Source organism: Lissotriton vulgaris, chromosome 6 (assembly GCF_964263255.1).
Source record: "Lissotriton vulgaris chromosome 6, aLisVul1.2, whole genome shotgun sequence".
Classification (NCBI taxonomy): domain Eukaryota; kingdom Metazoa; phylum Chordata; class Amphibia; order Caudata; family Salamandridae; genus Lissotriton; species Lissotriton vulgaris.
In genome coordinates, this window is record NC_141694.1 from 1,186,159,894 (window position 1) to 1,186,178,936 (window position 19,043).

At 43.3% G+C, this 19,043-nt stretch overlaps 1 protein-coding gene across 5 annotated transcripts in view; it reads right to left on the minus strand.

Annotated features, from left to right (window-relative positions):
• The window catches only part of LOC147708614 (protein phosphatase EYA4), a 626,113-nt gene that overhangs the window by 129,815 nt on the left and 477,255 nt on the right, over nt 1-19,043 (minus strand). For all 5 annotated transcript variants that reach the window (XM_086927287.1, XM_086927291.1, XM_086927288.1 and 2 more), the window contains one exon: nt 2,296-2,362. In XM_086927287.1, the coding sequence (XP_086783413.1) occupies nt 2,296-2,362 (67 nt within the window). The remainder of the gene's footprint in view (nt 1-2,295; nt 2,363-19,043) is intronic.

Below are 19,043 nucleotides of genomic sequence, written 5' to 3' on the forward strand. Positions count from 1 at the left end.
TCTGCCATAGCACCCTTCTACAGCGCCTCAGAAACATCGGAATCCAAGGAAAAGCACTAGAATGGATCACCTCGTTCCTCACCGGAAGAACCCAGAGAGTCCGCCTTCCACCATTCAAGTCAGAGGCCACTGAAGTCATCTGCGGCGTACCACAAGGATCTTCACTCAGCCCCACCCTTTTCAACGTATACATGAGCCCCCTCGCGGCCATCGCCCGCCAACACAACCTCAACATCATCTCCTACGCGGATGACACTCACTGATCCTATCACTCACCAATGACCCTAGCACCGCCAAAACTAACCTACACGAAGGAATGAAAGAAGTAGCCGAATGGATGAAACACAGCCGTCTGAAACTGAACTCAGATAAAACAGAAGTCCTCATCTTAGGTACCTCCCCCTCTGCATGGGACGACTCTTGGTGGCCAGAAGCCCTTGGAAAAGCACCCATCCCGACAGACCACGCACGGAACCTGGGCGTCATCCTGGATTCCTCACTTTCGATGAACAGACAAGTCAACGCCGTCTCTTCATCCTGCTTCAACATTCTTCGCATGCTCAAAAAAACATTTCGTTGGATCCCCACCGAAGCTAGGAAAACGGTCACCCACGCTCTGATCACGAGCCGACTGGACTATGGAAACACCCTCTACGCCGGTACTACCGCTAATCTCCAGAAAAAACTCCAACGAATCCAAAACGCCTCAGCCAGGCTCATATTAGACATCCCGCGTAAAGAACATATCTCTGACCACCTGAAAAACCTCCACTGGCTTCCCGTCAATAAGAGGATCACTTTCCGGCTCCTAACCCACGCACACAAAGCACTCTACGAAATCGGACCAGAATGCCTCAACACACGACTGTCCTTCTACACCCCCTCCCGCCAGCTACGATCATCCAACCAAGCCCTTGCCACTGTACCTCGCATCAACAAAACCACCATGGGAGGTAGATCCTTCTCCTACCTGGCAGCTAAAACCTGGAACTCACTTCCCACTTACCTTCGCCTTACCCAGAACCACCTAGCATTCAGAAAGCAACTTAAAACGTGGATATTTGACAAGTAATTCCCCACCCCTCCTCAAGCGCCTTGAGACCCTCTGGGTATGTAGCGCGCTATATAAACTCTCTGACTTGACTTGACTTCTTTTTCTACAGGATACATTTGGCCAAATAATATTGCGCTGTTGCTTTTTGCGCACCATCTCCTCTTTTTGACCCTGCGGGTTCACTGCTCTTTGATTTTCACTCCATTTAAAGTCAAAACTATTGGCTTGACCAATGCTGCTGCAGCAGAGCAATCACAAACACATTGTTTTATACCTAGAACAGTATTATATGTGGCATTGGATCCCACCTAAATCAGTTTAGAAACAGGAGATGAAGCGTTTTAAAGACAGGTGAGCGTAATAGACAGTAGTGCGTACAGCCGGTTTGTTCATATGTACAATTTAATGAACAGGGATATTATTGGATTTATCCGGAACCAAGTGACTGCCTGTGTGGTCACATCTCAAAGTTGGAATTAGGAAAATTATTAGCTAAGGATCCTAAACCAATCTGAGGCATCTTTTTAAGGTAATTCGAGGTAAGTAGTTCTATATGTAGTGTGTCCGAACGATCTGTGGTGTAAAGGTAATGGTTGATGTAAAAGTAAGTTACCCTTTAGCTTTTGCTAGTTTTAGTAGCGGGCTAGTTGTGCCCATCACAAATCAGTGTGAACCCCAACCACACAACTGGGGTTAAGGTTTCTGTGACTTTCCAGTTATGCCATAAGGCGTCAAATGGTACCACTGGTTCCACTAGGTTATTAGTGAAAGGATGCCACTGATGAAAAGTAGTCAGATAACATCCCATAAATATGGGTTGAATCTGTGTTCTTAATTCTTAATAAACAAAGTACTAATCACAGGCACCATACCTTACGATCTTGGGGCATAACCTGCCTCACTAGGACAGTACAATAGATGTATCCGAGTCCAGGTTGTACGTGGGGGGCAGGAAATATGTTATCACAATCACACGTATTTATTACTGGTTTATCATTAGAACAAATTGTGTGATACCAGTGAAACCACTTCATCTCCTTACACCTCTGCTCCCCTATATGCTAATGTTGGGAGGGCAAGGTGTAAGTCAATAACAGATAATTGACTGTGCACGTATGCGTATAAAATGTCACTGGTCACATAAACATGAGGTAAAACCTTTGCAGCATAAAACATCAAACACGTTCATATCCTCACATTCTGTATGACTTGAGGCGAGGTGCAGGTTGGTGTTCACTTACTTGGTAGGGTACAACTGGGGCGAGTACTGATGCGCCGATCTGGGACTGTAGCCGCTGCTTGTAATTACTGCAAAACACAAAACACGCTCACAAACCTTAGTACCACAAAGATATGTTCACAAGACTATCAGTTTCAACCCACAAGCATGAAAAACTGTATGTGCGTTACAATCATAAACAAATGGCTGACGTCAAATGCAAAAAAAATGACCATCGCCGCTCAGAAACGAACCCCACATCTTCCTGACCTCCAAAAGAGAGTACCGTTGCACGTCATGCATCACGCGCCCACGTGTCCTTGTGGTTGAGGAAGGGCTTGGCGCCTCTTTCAGGGGTCACGTGGCAATCAAACACATTCAGTGACCGTTAGACATGCCGGAAGTTAGGCGACAAGTAGGGGTCAACAGCAGCCGTTCAAAGGGCGTTACTGGTGTTAGAAAAATTAAATAATCAAACACTTGCAACATTCCATAAATGCGTGGTGCGGCACAACTCAAGAGCTCGGGATTGTGTACATTCAATACATAGTTAGTCAGAAGCAGTAGCGCCCTCTAGGCCTCGAGGCCTATACTAGTGGCAATCCGAGTCTTTCTGGCGGAACATGCATGCAGATGAAGAGCAAAATCCAATTAAAGGGATGATCCGACGGCAGTGACGACTATGTGGCCAACTTCCAGAGGGTTTGGAAATGTCAATAACACTTTACCATCTGTCTGGGCTCAGGCAGATGTAGTCCAAATATATGTTCTGAAAGAGCTGAGCCAACCCCTTTGGAGCAGATCTATACTGGGCAGGCGTACAGGGTTTTTATTGAGCCATCTGCTCCTTACAGCCGTTTGGAAAAGATGAAAGCCTTCGCGCGACTGCACCGATGTGTCTGCAGCGTCATCAATCATAATTTCTGCGCTCAGCTGTAATGCGGTGACACTAACGTGCAGGTTTCCCGAAATGTAATAAAAATATGTCCTTCAAATAGTGCCTCTTTTTTTACTTTTAGGGGATTAGTTAATTACCAAAAAGTGTACTGAAGAGAGACAAAAATGAAACTCCGCCACCCTACCTCAGAACTGCATCCCAAAAAAATACAATTCTGATACAGTTACATTCTCTGTTGCCCTCAGTGTCTGCAGAACTAATCTTCAGAGGAACTACCACCCCATCTGCCCATCCCAGACCAGAAAAGCTGCATAGGCATATGTTCAAGACATAACTTGAAGTACAGTGGTAGAGGTTGTACATATGCTGAAAAGCAGTCCATATTAAATTTAAAAAAATCTATTTTAGTCTGGCGGATAGGAATAGTTTAGCTCAACATGACAAAACCTAAATTAATATAACAACAACCTGCTGATGCCTAGGTCTCTCCAACCAATACTTTATACTAGACAGAATAATGAGGATCATAGTTTTATTTTCTACTTTTTTGTAAAGTGGGGAAATTTACTGCGTGGGTGGTTTCTGCCATTTTTATTTTCACGGCTATTTTTAAAACAAGATGTCCTCCCTCAAACTTTATTTAAATTTTTGTCTTTCGTATTATTTCAGAATACAACATGATTTATATCTCTTTTGCTTTAACAGGCCTTAGACCAAGGAGAAGAGAAGCAAGAAAACATGTTCGGCAAATAAAACATTTCTATTTTACACTAAACTAAAAAGGGATCAGACTGAAATAATCGGGTTAGATTATGTTGCAAACCCCTACAACCAAAATATCTGCATAACACTGCTAAAACTGCTAAAAAAACAGCTTGACTGCACTTCTGCTCATTCGTCGTCACAACAAAGAGGGATGTGGCTAATTCAGTACAAGGAGGCTACGCTGCCACTCAATTCCATTTATTCTGCATATTTCACCCCAGTAATTGCCCTCAAACCTTTACAGGAGTAGTACTTAATCTGTGCAGGGGATAGTAGACTGACGTTGCCAGTCTCATATTTAGGGATGGGGGGGGGGGGGGGGGGGTCTTATGTTTTTTCATACTCAAGAGTTTTATTGTGAGCACGAGAAAGGCATAACAGGGACAAAAGAGGACGAAGACAAAAAAACATCATGGGAGAAACAGTGAAACAAGGGTAAAAAATAATGTGTAAGAAGGTACAGAAAGTCCAGAGTGATGGAAGAAAAAGGCTTGAAGTTGAATCAACACATGGCAGCCTTGTATTCTTCAAGCCCACCATTGGAGGGGCTTTGTGGTGGTATCCGAAGTAAAACTTTGGATCCTTGCACTTATTTATTTAATTAGCAATTATGCACTTCTCTGGGCCGTGCTCCTTCTCATGCCCACTCCTGAATCTTTGACATGGCTAGTTGCTGGACCACTGCTGCAGAAGATATTATTGTATGTAGTCCCAAAGCAGATGAGTTGCTCAATTAAATGGCTTTACCCCAACATAACATTACACAAATGTGCTGAAATATTATGTGGGAGTTCTTCTGTTCTAAGTGCTGGATGTAGGCGGTTTAGGGAGGAATACTTTGAAAAGCTGGTAAACACCTACAAACTTGTGAATTTGTAAACTTTTGCAAAGCACATTCCCACCTTGGCGATAATCGAAGAGTTTCTCCTGTAAAGGGTAGAACAAAATCTGTATTCAGGTCGGAACTTGAAAACAGATCTCTCCTTTCCCAAAATTGTAGGGAATACAGGGAAGGGTTTCTCCAAAGGAAAAACATTTTCCCCATGGAAAGAAACAAAAAATATAGAAACTGCAACTGCCCTTCAGTGGCACATTACACATGAGTAAACGTACACTATGCAAAGAGATTAAAAAAGGAAAATGTGAGGTTGATGACACACAAAGGTGTGCGTGGTGTTTGAGAGTGTACATATCCCTCCCAAGTTTGTGCAGACACCACAGATAAGGATGTGGAGACCTTGACCGAGCATGCCTTAGGGTACTGATAACATTTCTAGGTTTCAATAAGAATATTGAGGGAACAATCTATGGTGTGGAGAGCAGAAATGAAGGTGTATGGGCTGTGGTTGATGGATTGCAGAAATTAACAGATTATTTTTATACTGTGGGTGAAGGTATCTGGAATCTGGCTGATAGCCCACAAAATGTGGCTGAGGGTAAATATGGAAGTGCAGAGCATGATGGAGATTCATATATACTATGTAAGGGTAAAGGTGTCACAGATGCGAGTGTGCAGAGGGTAAGAGTGGGGAATATGATGGAGGTCTTGGAGAACACAGCTGAGTTTGTGGAAAGTGGATACGGCTTAACGGAATGTGGCTGATGGTTTGTTAGTGTGTGGTTGGGATGTATGTTGTTACAACACATACTTTTACAACGCATACCTTTACAACACATTTTTTACACTGCAACATCCATTACAACGCATTCCATTACAACGCATGCCATTACAATGAATTCTTTGAAACTACCTTTACAACGCATTCCACTACAACGCATACTACATTTACAACGCATACCATTACATTGCATGTATGGTAAGTATTGGATAGTGTAGGGGTAAAAATTACTATTCTAACTCCAGGGGGTGCAGCAGTAGGGTAAGTGTTGGGTAGTGTAGGGGTAAAAATTACTATTCTAACTCCAGGGGCTGCAACAGTAGGGTAAGTGTTGGATAGTGTAGGTATGCGTTGTAATGGTATGCGTTGTAATGACTGCGTTGTAATGACATGCGTTGTAGTGGTATGCGTTGAAGTGACATGCATTGTAATGGTTACGTTGTAATGGTATGCGTTGTAATGGATGTTGCGTTGTAAAAGTTTCGTTGTAAAGGTAGTGCGTTGTAAAAGTTGCGTTGTAAGTGTTGTTTCCCGTGTGGTTGAGATGTATACATCTTGGCAGAGGGTGTAAAAAGTGTGGCCGGGAGTGTGGGCCATGGGCTGCAATAGTCAGTCAGTGGTTTTCCCTCACAGTACAAGCTAGATGAATAATTGGTGGAACAGCTCTCAACGGTTAACTATGATCAATGGCATTCCCTATTACAAGACATGTGAATGTAAGGGTCCTTCTCGTACACAGAGATGTAATGGCCGAGAAGACATTACATGTCACTGAGTGAAACACACTCCTTTCCAATGATCACATTTTAAATGACACTTCACCTGTTTAACTCTTGAGTTTTTATAGACAAATGACTTCCAGAAGTCTCTTACCATTTAAAATGAAGTACAGCAAGGTATCTATCTAAGTAATGTTCAGAAACTACTCTACAGATAACCTTGCTGCGTCCCCTTGTCAAATAAAGACTGCGTACAATAGTAAACTACACTCTCTCCAACAAGCTGAAAGTAGGATAAAAGAAAAGGGGTGTTGCACCCGCGAGTAAAAAAAATATGAGCTCCTGTAAAAAGTGATTTAATGGGCAAACGTACTGAAACCAACCCCTCTTCCATAAAGCTAGTCAGGATCCATGGGTTGGTTGGTGTTTGCTTTAGTTGTGTCTTTTGTCACCCTGGTAAGCATACTGAAAGCAAAGCAATGGTCAACAACATAAGCGATATACTACCATGGCGGACACTGTAACAGCAAATCTTATTGATTGCTATAATGCTAGTGAACTGGATCACAGAAATCAGAGTATCATAGTGATACACAAAATCTACAGATGTAGCCCATCTCCACATTACACGCAGCAGCAGCCGGCGCAGGTAAGCGGGGCGGGAGGTTGACAGTCCAGTCGCTCACTCGTCTTCATTGGTCACGTATGGGATTGACCTGAGCATCACACAAAAATATCCACAACGTACCGCTTGGTCTAATAGATGCCTTATACAACTCCAAGACCACTAACAACTGCTACTATAAATCTACAATTGGAAGACAACCAACCTACAACACAGACCTAGCTTCAATAAATTTACTTTTGCTACACAAAAGCACACCTGGCAAACCAATTTTACAGTCTTAATGATCGCTCTGTGTATCTGGAGTTCTTGTTTTCAACAATAACTGGAAGGCACATCTTGCCTGTAACTCTGCTTGAATGAAAATCTGTCTGTTTGCTATGTTCCCTCCATGCTTTGACTCAGGATATCACCTGTTCTTGACCACTGCAATACCTGAAAGCCATGGGCTCTGTTAAAAAAAAAACAATCCTCTAACTCGTCATATTCACTGCAGCAAATTAGATACACAGAGTGCAGATATGGGAGCGTAGGAGTCGAACAATGGCACGTTTTGGGCCGCCATACTGCAAAACAGATTCCCAGTGGGTAACATGGATTTGAAGAAGGTGCATTCAAAAGCAAATTCAGGGCATGCAGGTTATATGTTCTAAACTGTCAAGTGTACAATTAAAATTTACATACAATATAATGCTTTCAAAGTAGTTTGGTAATGAGAACTGTATTCTTCTCAAGCTCAGGTGTTGTCGGGCACTCTACATCTGACTAGGTCCTGCAGCCTTCTTGCCTTCAAGTTGTAGGGCAGGGGAAGAACACCAAGCAGAACAGGAGGTTTCCAGCACAGGGTTTCCTTTGAGGTTTGGTATGGTGAAAAGGGAAGATACAGGAAGCAGAGACAGAGAGAGCTCAGGAAAGTTGCCCAAAGGGGGCACAATATTGAATTTCATGGTGCACAACACTGGTGTAGCTCGTTTCGTAGAAAGTATATCCCAGGCTCAGATTTTTGATCACACTGAGAAAAAATGTGGGATGGGGAAGCCGACTAATTTAAGTCCAGTTCGAAGAGTGGGTCCACCAAATTACCGACTAGTTTTACAATTTGAAATACCATGTTTGGCTAATTTGAAGGCAAGAAATACCTGGCATAGATTTAGTCTTGTGTGGGTCCGGTCACAGATCCTCTGCAGCATACAGCCCGTCTCTCTACACCACGGCTTTGCAGTTCGATTCCTAACAGCTCCCCCTGCAACAGTTCTCCTGTCCAGCTTACCCGCAGTCCGCTACCCTCTGCTGCCTGTCCACCTGCTGCCCATTGTTTGTGCCTCCTCTGCTAGTTTTTTGCTCTGTTTTGCCTTTTCTGCTTGTTTTTCTACCCTGCCTTGCCCTCTTATGCTGTTTTGATTTTTCTGCAAATTTTTCTGCCCTCAGTTTTGACTTCCTTGCTCTTTTTTCTGCCCTCTGTTTTGCCTTTTTCTGCTTGTTTTCTGCTCACTATTTTGCCTTTTCTGCTGGTTTTCTGCCTTCTGTTTTGCCCTCTTCTGTTCTGTTTTGCCTTTTGCTCATTTTTCTGCCCTCTGTTTTGTCTTTTCTGCCTGTTTTTCTGCCCTCTGTTTTGCCTTTATCTGCTTGTTTCTTTTCTCTTCCTACCGTTTCCCTCCTCCCGCCACCCACTGCCCTGCCCTCCACTCAGGAGCTACATAGTGGAGGCCATAGCACAAACCCATTTAGCAAGTCCTCGTGCCAGCTCCCCCTAGCAGTTCTCTTTTTCAGCTTGTCTGCAGTCCTCTACCCTCTGCTGCCTGTCTACCTGCTGCCCTCTGTTTGTGCCTCCTCTGCTTTTTTCCTGTTTTGCCTTTTCTGCTTGTTTTTCTGCACAGTTTTGCCCTTTGTTTTGTCTCTTCTGCCAGTTTTTCTGCCCAATCTTTAGCTTTTTTTGCTCGTTTTCCTGTCCTGTTTTTTTGCCTTTTCTGCTCTCTCATTTTTCTGCTCTTGCCTTCCCTCTTCCTGCCATGGCCTCAATATCTGGCTTTTCGACGAAGACCCGTACCCCAGCACCCAGATACCCCCAGGGGTGACAGTGCAGCGCTCTACAAATGCTGATTGATTAATTGATACTCCTCAAATCAAGTAAAAGATGCTGAGAGGTAAGACATTCATTTTAGGTAATACTCCACTCTTCTTGTTCATTCTACCCTATGTATTAAATGTGCGCAAATCAGACATGTTCATGAAGAACATGAAGTATAACTGGTGTGTAGTTTACAAGGCAAATTTACAAAGCAATAAGCATGCTTTTAGAAAAATGTTAAAGTTCCCTTTTTAGGAGATCAACATGGCACTCATGTAATCTAACAATTAAAAATGTACCAAATCTCAATGCCCGTTACATAGGTCAATAAAAAAAGAAGTATGTAAATAAACCACAAATAATATATATATATATATATTTTTCCAGGAGTGCTTATGCTTTCTACCCCTTACACAGGAGAAGATACACAATGCAGATTTAACAAAAATGCGAATTATTAGTTTCAGATACTACTAATCAGCCAAGATAACGCGCAAGCTTTTTATTTAATTTCTACTGGGCGGATGTTACAGCAATGCAAACGTGACCAGCCTGATGCCCCTCTTGTGATACCTTGGAAAAGACTAAAAACTGATTTTGAGAATCTAAAGGCGCATCCTATTTGACGTCATCCACATCACATTACAATTAAGCTAAAATTGTGAAAGTTAAAAACTTTGCTTGTGATTGGTTTTGAGTCGTGTTAGGAACACTGTCTAGTTAGTATTCCATTTGTTTTCCTCATCAGCATTATCTTCCGGTACATTTATCATGTCTGATTATTTCCAGTTTCTTTTTGATGAATTTCAGTGTTTAGAATTTTTGTTCATTATTCCCATCTCAGTCCAATTTAGCCTCCAATTTTGGATTTTCCTTTCCTATTACCACTGAACTTTGTGTACGTTGCCATCTCCTTCCCATCCTCTGCATAGTCACTAGACTGTCTATTCCAACCTTGAAATCCATTGCGCTCAATGAGGACAGGTCCTAATGCCCTCTATTTTCCTCTATCCAGATATTTCTTCTCTGTCCTCTTGTTCGTCCCAAGGAGGCACATCGGTGCAACTAATAGAGAATGGATGTTACCCTCCTCACTGGTACTCATTTCACCTCAGTTAAACAAATTCTCCTTGCTTCTCATCACTTTTGTCTTAATGCATGCCTCTATAGTGTTTTCTTAGTGCTGCAAATCCTCCAATGTGCCCCTTTCAAAATTGTCTAGCCACTAGAAGGAGCAGAGGTATCCAAAAGAATGAAATTCTTAAGTTCACCAGGCTCCTGAAACGTCCATGTTCGGTTTTGATGAGTGACCTTGAAGATGCACGAATGGAAAAGGCTGTATCTTGCTCCAAGGGAACGTAAAGAAGGGCGAAGGGATAGAAACTCCTTCCTCCTTGAAGCAGTAGCGTTTGAAACATCTTGAGAAAGGAATACACCTACACCTAACCAGGAGACTTGTCTTTTGGCTCTAGCTGCAGAAAGGACTGAAAGCAGATCAGTAAATTTCAAGAAGAGGATGATGACTCCACAAGGTTTTGTAGAAGCAGCAGAACGAGGACCAAGTCTGTGAGCTCTTTGGATACTGAGAGAAGTGGAAGGTGGCATGTCTAAAAGCTTTGGAAGGAATGAAGTGAAGAAAGTCACTGGGTCATCTCCCTCAAGGGATTCTGGCAGGCCATAAATACGAAGATTGTTCCTTCTATTTCTATTTTCCAAATCCTCTGTATGTTGTTGAAGGGAGAGAACCGATTTTTCCAAAGAAGAAATACGCTGCGAGTGGGATTGTATCTCCGAAACCTGCTGTTCAACTGAAGAAATCCGGGTATCCATGACGGACCACTTTTCCTTTAAAAGTTGCATATCCTAATTAGTTTCCTCAATAAATGGACGTAATGCGCACATTTCTTCCAAAATCAACTCCATAGAGATAGGAGATGAAGGTTTATCCGGAGAGGGAGGGTCATGCTTTAAACTTTTAGAAGAAGACATAGGAGGAGAGGATTTATTAGAAGTGGCTTGCGCAACAGAGGAACGATGAGGAGCAGACCCAGCCATTGTTAATGTAGTGTTGGAGGAACACAAAGATGTAGAAACAGTCTCTTGAATACTTGCAGAGTGCACAAAAATAAATTTCGGTGTGCGCAGCTTAACCATATGAATAAAGTTTGTTTAAAAAAAAAAAAACGACTAGATCCGTGTAAAACAGGCAGTCTGGTAGGAAGTAGACTAACAAGTGAGCCACATTATAAGCTCCAAAAATGATAAGGATTTATAAGGAGCGGCATAGGCTGAGCACAGTGGAAACATACACTGGTAGAAAAACCTCCAATAAAAAAGCAGGTTTATGGCTGCTTAGAGAAGGGCCATTATGTTAAACAACAAAAGAGCCACTGCTTGTAGCGATAAAGACTACCAAAGAGCAACAAATGAAGAAAAAAGGTAGATTCCAGCAGTGAAGGCAGGCATAATGTGGAGCTTATAATTGTTAGGAAGGTAATCCTGTGAGGAAACACTCTTGAAAAAGGAATTACATGAAAAAAGGCAAGTTCCAGCATTGAAGGTAGTCATAATGTGAAATGCCTAATTAATAGGAAGGCAATCCTGTGAGGAAACACTCTTGAGAAGGCAAATGCAGGAAGTAAGCATCACAAATCAGCCATTATGAGAAATTGGAGCATAATTGTTGAAGCAAACCTCCAATAGGCAAATGCATCAAAGCTTGAAGATACATGACTGGAAACACAGTGTCATGAACATAATGGCTCATGCAGCAGGGGGCAGCAACATAACGCGTGAAAGCTGAGAAGCAAGTGAAGTGAAAGCGGACCGCTCTGTTTTAAGGAAAGAACGGACTGCGGCCGCAAACGCGAAGAAGCAGGCTCCAATATTGATAGAAATGCTCACCGGCAGTTACCAAAGCCCCGAACAGCAGCGTGCAACGACGTGGAGCAGGAGAGGTGACGGGCATCTAAAATAGCGGCGGACCGCTCCGTGATGAGGAGAGCGAGCCGCTGCCACAACTTGCAGAAAAAAGGCGCAGAGAGTCCGGGAAGATCCCACCGTCAATTCCTCACATTCCGGCAGCCAGTGAAAGTATTCTGCGCCGACAACGCAGCCAGGAATCAAGTGAAGCGAGGAGAGTTTTGTCCCGGTTTGGCGGAGACTCTACTCTAAGTGGCCATCTTAGTTGGCGCCGAAGCCAGGCCCCCCAATATGCCCCTTTCATTCCAGATCGAGCAGCTTCTTGTTCAGTGCTTGTATTTACTGCTAAGGCCAAGCTGTGCCAGAAACTTCAGGTCACTAGAGGTCAGGCTGAAAAGTGTGACTGATATTTTCTTCAATACAGTTTAGATTTGAGGTGAAAGTGGTTGTTTCTAAATTTAGGACACAGAAGTCCATGTACAATTACTAAGAGTTAGCCTTCATTGGGGTTCCCCAAAATGTCTTTGCTTACCACGCCAATCCTCAACATCACGATCAATGCTCTCCCACCTCCCATCCATGAGCCCCCTCCTCTGAGTTTCATGCGTTGACAGCTCCTCACCCCTAGCTCGGTCTTCAGTGAGCAGGATTTAGGTGATCCACAAGCCAGCACTGTGCCAATAATTGAATCTCATCACAATCTGACAATTCTGAAGAGCAGATCATCCATAATCCTGTTGCTCTCAGTTCTCAACTGAATTGCTGCGTGCAGCTAATTGTTTTTCTCCTTTATAAAGCTTGACTCTAGCTCTTTCTTTCTGGAATTACCGAATCGGTTTGTAAAGATTTCAGTTTCTGGAGGCTCCTCCCGGTTCATCTATTCTTTCTCTGCTCTAGATTAAACCCTGCTTCTGCCAGCTTCTCCAATTTGGCATCTGCCCTGATTTTCTTTTTTCAATTCTCAGGAGCATCTCCGTGAGCACATGTTTAAGCAAGGAGAGTGCTCTGGGACGTGCAAGCCAGAGACTTCTTTGATGTGGGTGCCTCTTTTTGAAAACCTGCCTATTCTTCTGGTAAATCGGTTGTTTTGGAGCGTCTGTTATCAAAAGAGGTTGAAGTGAGCACGAAGAACTGAACACCTATTGAAGGACTATATTAAGTCTACATTCCTGTATAACTTGTGTACGTACCCCCTTCTAAGTACACCGTGTCTACCTATTGTATTCATCCACAAGGTGCATCACAACAAGGAAGATACTGAGGTACAATCATGTGCATAGTTCTGCCATAGGTCCCTTTCTTTAAAAAAGAGAAGGGCAGCAAGCATTTAGCGTTTAGTGGCTTCCATTAGGAAACAGAGGCATTTGCTAAAGAGACGGTAGCTAAGTTTCCTGGTTATGGTTTTACTTACAGACGTACGGGTGGGATAGAAGGATGTTGAAAGAGGTTACAGGTGACCACAAAAGGCAACCTGTTAAACCATCACAAGGGTGGGCCTTTTTATGAGTAAGGGGATGAAGCAAGTGAAGGAGAGCACGGTACTTACCAACAAGTACTTGACGCAGCCATTTAAAAGTGTGAGGAAAATACGTGACAAGACTCAACCGTTCGAGTCAATGTTGAAAAAACGCATGATCATCAGGAAGCAGAGAGATAGAGGCAGCGAGGTATGTTACTTAATGCTCTTGAGTCTAGAGAGTATCACACTCGAGCCGAGGCGAGTTTCTGTTTCAATGAGGAGCTGGTATTCTTCTGGGCTACCTGACGTCTTTCTTTTGTGTTTGCTATGCTTGTTCTGAAGTAATAAGCTGGATACTCTTACGAGGGATGAAGCCACACACTAACTTTTGGAACGGGCCCTTTCTGAAGGGTGACCCCCACACTTTTTGCCTTCCTCTTCCCCTCTTTACTTAATTTGATTTTGTTGGCTTTAGGACTCTAGGCACTTTACCACTGCTAACCAGTGCTCAGTGCATGTGCTCTCTATTTAAAACATGGCAACATTGAATTATCCCCAATTGTTATATTTAATTTACATATACGTCTCTAGTATAGTGCACTACATATGCACATGACCTGTAAATTAAATGCTACGAGTGGGCCTGTAGCACTGATTGTGCCACCCACTTATGTAGCCCTTGAAACATGTCTCAGTCTTTAGGTCTGGTCTAGGCAGCGCTTACAATGTATCTTTGAGACTTGTGTTCAAAATACGGGTTTTAAGCTCTGCCCATTTCCTGCCCACTTTTTCAATTGGCACCTTTGACTGTATTTTGGAAATGTTTTTTTTCTTTTGTTAATTTGTTTATTAGTTTCGCCTTAGTCTTTCCTTTTTTACTGTTGTTACCTTCCATAAGAACTGCCCCTGTTACACGTGATGCTGCTCTGATAGTTTTATTTACAATTTGTGAGCATTATTTTGTTATCCATTTCCGGCCTACATTTTCAATTGCCTACTTTGACTGTATTTTGGAAATGCTTATGTTTCTTTTGTTAATTTGTTCATTAGTCTCACCTTAGCCCCTCCTTTTCTATTGTTGTTACCTACTTTAAGGACTGTCCCTGTTACATGTGATTTTGCTCTGCCTGTTTTATTTACAATTTGGGAGCATACTTTTGTTAATCACTTTTTTGCGGATGCTGTTGCAGGCATGACAGCTACAGACTTCCAGTACTGCTTTTCGGCATGTTTGTTTTCCTTTCTGCCCTCTCATCATCGCAGCGTACCACACTGCTTGCACTTCACTTATTCTTTCCGGCTTCTCCCAACAACACTTCCCAACCCGGACTCTGCATATCATTGTGAAGTAGCCGCAGGCGTTTCCCGCTCTAATTGTAAAGGGTGGCAGCTACTGCTAATTAAATTACTTATTAAATAAGAGCACTGCTCAGGCAGCTCCTTTTTTACCATCATCTTGAACTTTGCATTCTTTTGGTTTGTCAAAGGATCAACGCCACACTTCATTTTAAAGCATGGACCTTTCAGTGGGGTTGTTTCAACTTAATTTAATCTCTCTGTGCCTTCTCCCAACAACACTTCATGCCCTGGAGACTGCATGTCATCGTGAGATTGCAGCAGCCACGTCAAGCTGTCTGTGTAAAGGGCGGCAGCTACATGCTACAAGTAACTGAGTTACCAATTAAATAGGAGCACTGCTTTCCAGCATGTTTGTTTTCCTTTCTGCCCTTTCCTAGCTGCAGCATACGGCAGTGCATCCACTTCACTTAACCCGTTCCCAGCGTCGAACGTTCAGCGCCCAGTGCTGAACATTCGGAGAACGAATGCTGGCCCGTCGGCCAACGGTTGTGCGCAGCACTGGGGAGGTGGCGCTCGTGACGACCGTTGGCCGACGGCAGCAATTAAAGGGTTAATCTCCGTGTACCTTCCCCCAACAACACTTCCTGCCCCGGACTGTTCATATCATTGTAAAATAGCTGCAGCCGTTTCCAGTTCTTTTTCTAAAGGGCGGCAGCTACAGCTAATTAGATTACAAATTAAATATGAGCACTGCTCTTCAGCTGAGCTGTCACACAGGGTGCTTTGGGATGGCATAAATGATATTTCCCGTTTGACATGTTTCTATAGTGTCAGAGTCAGTAATAAAATAAAGACTCTAAGGCGGAAAGTACTCAGTATAAAAACATTTGCTTTTTGAAAGCATGAGCAAGAATTACCAAGTTGAGAAGGGAAAACACCGGTCCATTACAGATGCAAAGAAAAAAGAGTGAAACAACTTTCGGCCCCGTATCCACTTCATATAATCTCCACTGCCTTGCCCCTACACCACCTCCCGCCCCAGAGTGTGCATGTCATTGAGAAATGTCCACCGACGTGTCCAATTCAGGGTGTAAAGGGAACCAGTTACATCTAAGTAAATTAATTATTAAATAAAAGCATTGATCTTAAGCATGTTTGTTTTTCTTTCTGCCCTTTCCTTGCCACAGCCCTGCTTCCACTTCACTTACTCTCCACGTGCCTTCCCCCAACACCACCTCCTGCCCGAAGTATGCACATGTTACTTTCATTTTATATGGCGGTATTCCTAACTACCATTCCTGTGCAGCACTTCTCAATTCCCCAAATCTTTAATACATACTCTATTTGAAGTAACACAAGCGCTCCGTTGTAGAGCTTTCCCTTTGCATTATTTATGAGTGTTTGAAGCCAAATGGAGCAGGACGTTCCACTTCCGGACCTTTACTATTGGGACCACTGCTCATTACCTGGTCTCCACACTCAGGATGCAGCCTCTTCACATACTGGGTTCATATCAATCCAAAGTGGGTCTACCAAATCTAGGGGCTTGTTCCAAGATGTTGTTACTTTTTTTTTTCCAGCCAGCATATTACTCTGGTCTCCACTCCCTTATAACATATTTTCCATTTTCTGGTTCTCCAGCCCCACAAGGTCATAGTCATGGCATAGCGCACTCCACAGCAAATAAAAAATAAAAAACAATTGTTAATTTCAACACCAACTCCAACTTTCACAAATACAAAACCTATTGCATTGCAAATGCATGTCAATACATATATGTCACCCCTAAGGTAGGCACTTGACAGGCCATGGGCACGGTGCAGTGTATTTAAAAAGTAGGAAATATATTTTTAAGTTTTACATGTCCTGGTAGTGAAAAACTCAAATTAGTTTTTTCACTACTGCAAGGCCTATCTCTCCCATAGGATAACATTGAGATGACCTTATTATACTTTATAAGTGTAATTTACAATTGGTAAGAGATTGGACCCCACATTTGGTGTCTGTGTAATCACAATTTAAAAAGGTGAAGTCTGATTAAAAATGTTAATTCTAAAAATGTCCCTTTTAGAAAGTTGGCATTTCCTTACTTTAGCCATTTGGTGCCTGCTGCCTGTCTCTGAATACACATCTGGGGTGGGTGACAGCTGGGGGTTTTGCATTCCATCCAGACAGTCACACACAAAAGGAGCTTAGGTGTGACTTAAGTGTGTCTTGATGTGCCATCCACATCCTGATAGGCCATTGTGGGCAGGATGGGACGGAGGGCCTGGACACAGCATCACACTTATATCTGAATAGGGAGTGCCCTGTCCCCACATAAAGGGCTGCATACCCCAGCATACTGTAGTGAGTCTGGAGCCAGGGAAGGGACTCTGTGCACCTCAGATGCCTCTCTTTGAAGTCTCCCCCACTTCAAAGGCACAACTGGGTAGAAGTACTGGACTGCAGGCACCTCCACCACCACTTCAGTACACTTCTGGACCTGCGGATACTCTGCCAGGACTGCTGTGCTGCTACAAGGACTGCTAGACTGCTCCTCTGTTGGTCCCCTGCTTTGCCATGCTGCCCTCTTGCCTAGGAGTAAAAGGACTGGATCTGCTCTTTAAATTCAGAACCAGAGTAACTCCAAGGGCTTGCCTCCTGATTTAAGTCTTTGGGACATAAAAAAACTTCCACCTCACTAGCTACAGCACCTGGATTGCGCCACCTGTGAATCTGCCCTGTAAGTGGTGCCAATCCAGTGCTGGACCCTTGGAAGTGGGTTTAAAATGCTGCTCCAGCAGACTCCACGAAGCGCCATTGACGCAAACGGCTCGGAAACGGCACATCACCTACCTGAGTGGACCTTCGACAATGCATCGCCTCTTCTGCACCTCGCATCTCGCCTTCGTCAATGATTCACTTTCTCTGTTGCTCGCATTTGATCCTTGATGTTGACACAAACAAGGTACTTTGCAACAGGCCAAGCCTGTCCCCTGTTTCTGACTGACGCTCCATTGCGGTTGGCGGGAACTTTTTGGACTTGACCTGGTCTAGCATGACAAGATAGCCCCAGTTGGCGCTTTATGCATTTAAGCCCTACATTTCAGTTTATTAAAAAAAAAATCATAACTCTGGTTCAATTGCACGCCATCTCTAAGTCAATGCATTGGGTCAATGACATCACACCATAGGGTGCGGTGGTGTCATGACATGCTAAGTCTCACTAAACACCTATTGGTTTTGTCCCAGTGATAGCACAGGGGGATTGCTGGGCAATGAGACCCAGTTTAGCTGGCGCTGCACAATGTAATTCACGAAATGTACAGACAGGCCTCCGAAGTGTTAACCTTCGTAAATGGAAAAGACTGCTCACCAAAGAAATGCGCATTCACCTCGGCACCCTTAAAAGTCACCTCTTGGGCGCAACATGCGATGTGTTCGCAGTGTTTGGCGCTTTTTTTCCGTGATCGAATTACTGGCGATTAAAAAAAACAAAGATTAAGAAGGCATCTCGTTTGAAATTGTAGCGTTTCAACGAGCATATGGAGTGAGAATAAAACAGATGTAAAGAAATAAATGACGGACATAAAATTATTTCTTGCTAAAGTACAGGTCAAGGGCCAAAAAAACAAGAGCAGATGCCATAAATGGTTAACAGTATGTTGCAGGCCACTACTTTATTCAATCTGATAATTTCTTATTCCTGCCACATGGGGGCAGTCTATTCCCACGAAATGAGATCCGAGGCTCACATAACTGTCCACACAAAAAGCAACAAAAAAAGTATATACTCCTGAATCTTTATGGTGAAGGGGCTAATAAAATATACGAGAAAGCAGCATTGCTCTATGCACGTTAAACCCTCAACCTACACTTAAAAAACGAGGGGAAATCACAAATACTGATCTATATCGGAGACCAAATGACGGTAATCGGTAGGTAGTCTCTCTCTTGTCATTTTTAATATTTCTCAGCCAGTCGTGTTCTGATTTTTATAAAGACTGAAACTAAAAAATGTTATTAAAACAAAATAAATAACATTAAAAAGTAAACATAAACCTCCAAAGACATTAGGCCACAAGAAGAACACAGATCAAAATGATCAATTTACTTGCAATGACTATAAAACCTACATTCACTGTTTGTGGAAAATAAAGAATGGGCAGGGCAGCTTGCACAGCTATATTTCCCTTTTCTAAAAACATTGGGGACACGCTGAAACTGACTACCGCCGACCAGGGAGTTCTTTTCTACAAACATTGGGGAAACGCTGAAACTGACTACCGCCGACCAGGGAGTTCTGTGGATGACCCCTGCATCGTTCCTGTTACCGGATTGACCCTTTGCCTTCCATCCCCGCACCTCGCGGAACCCGCTCCGCGGGTCCCGCTTCGCCCGCTGCTGGGCTGAC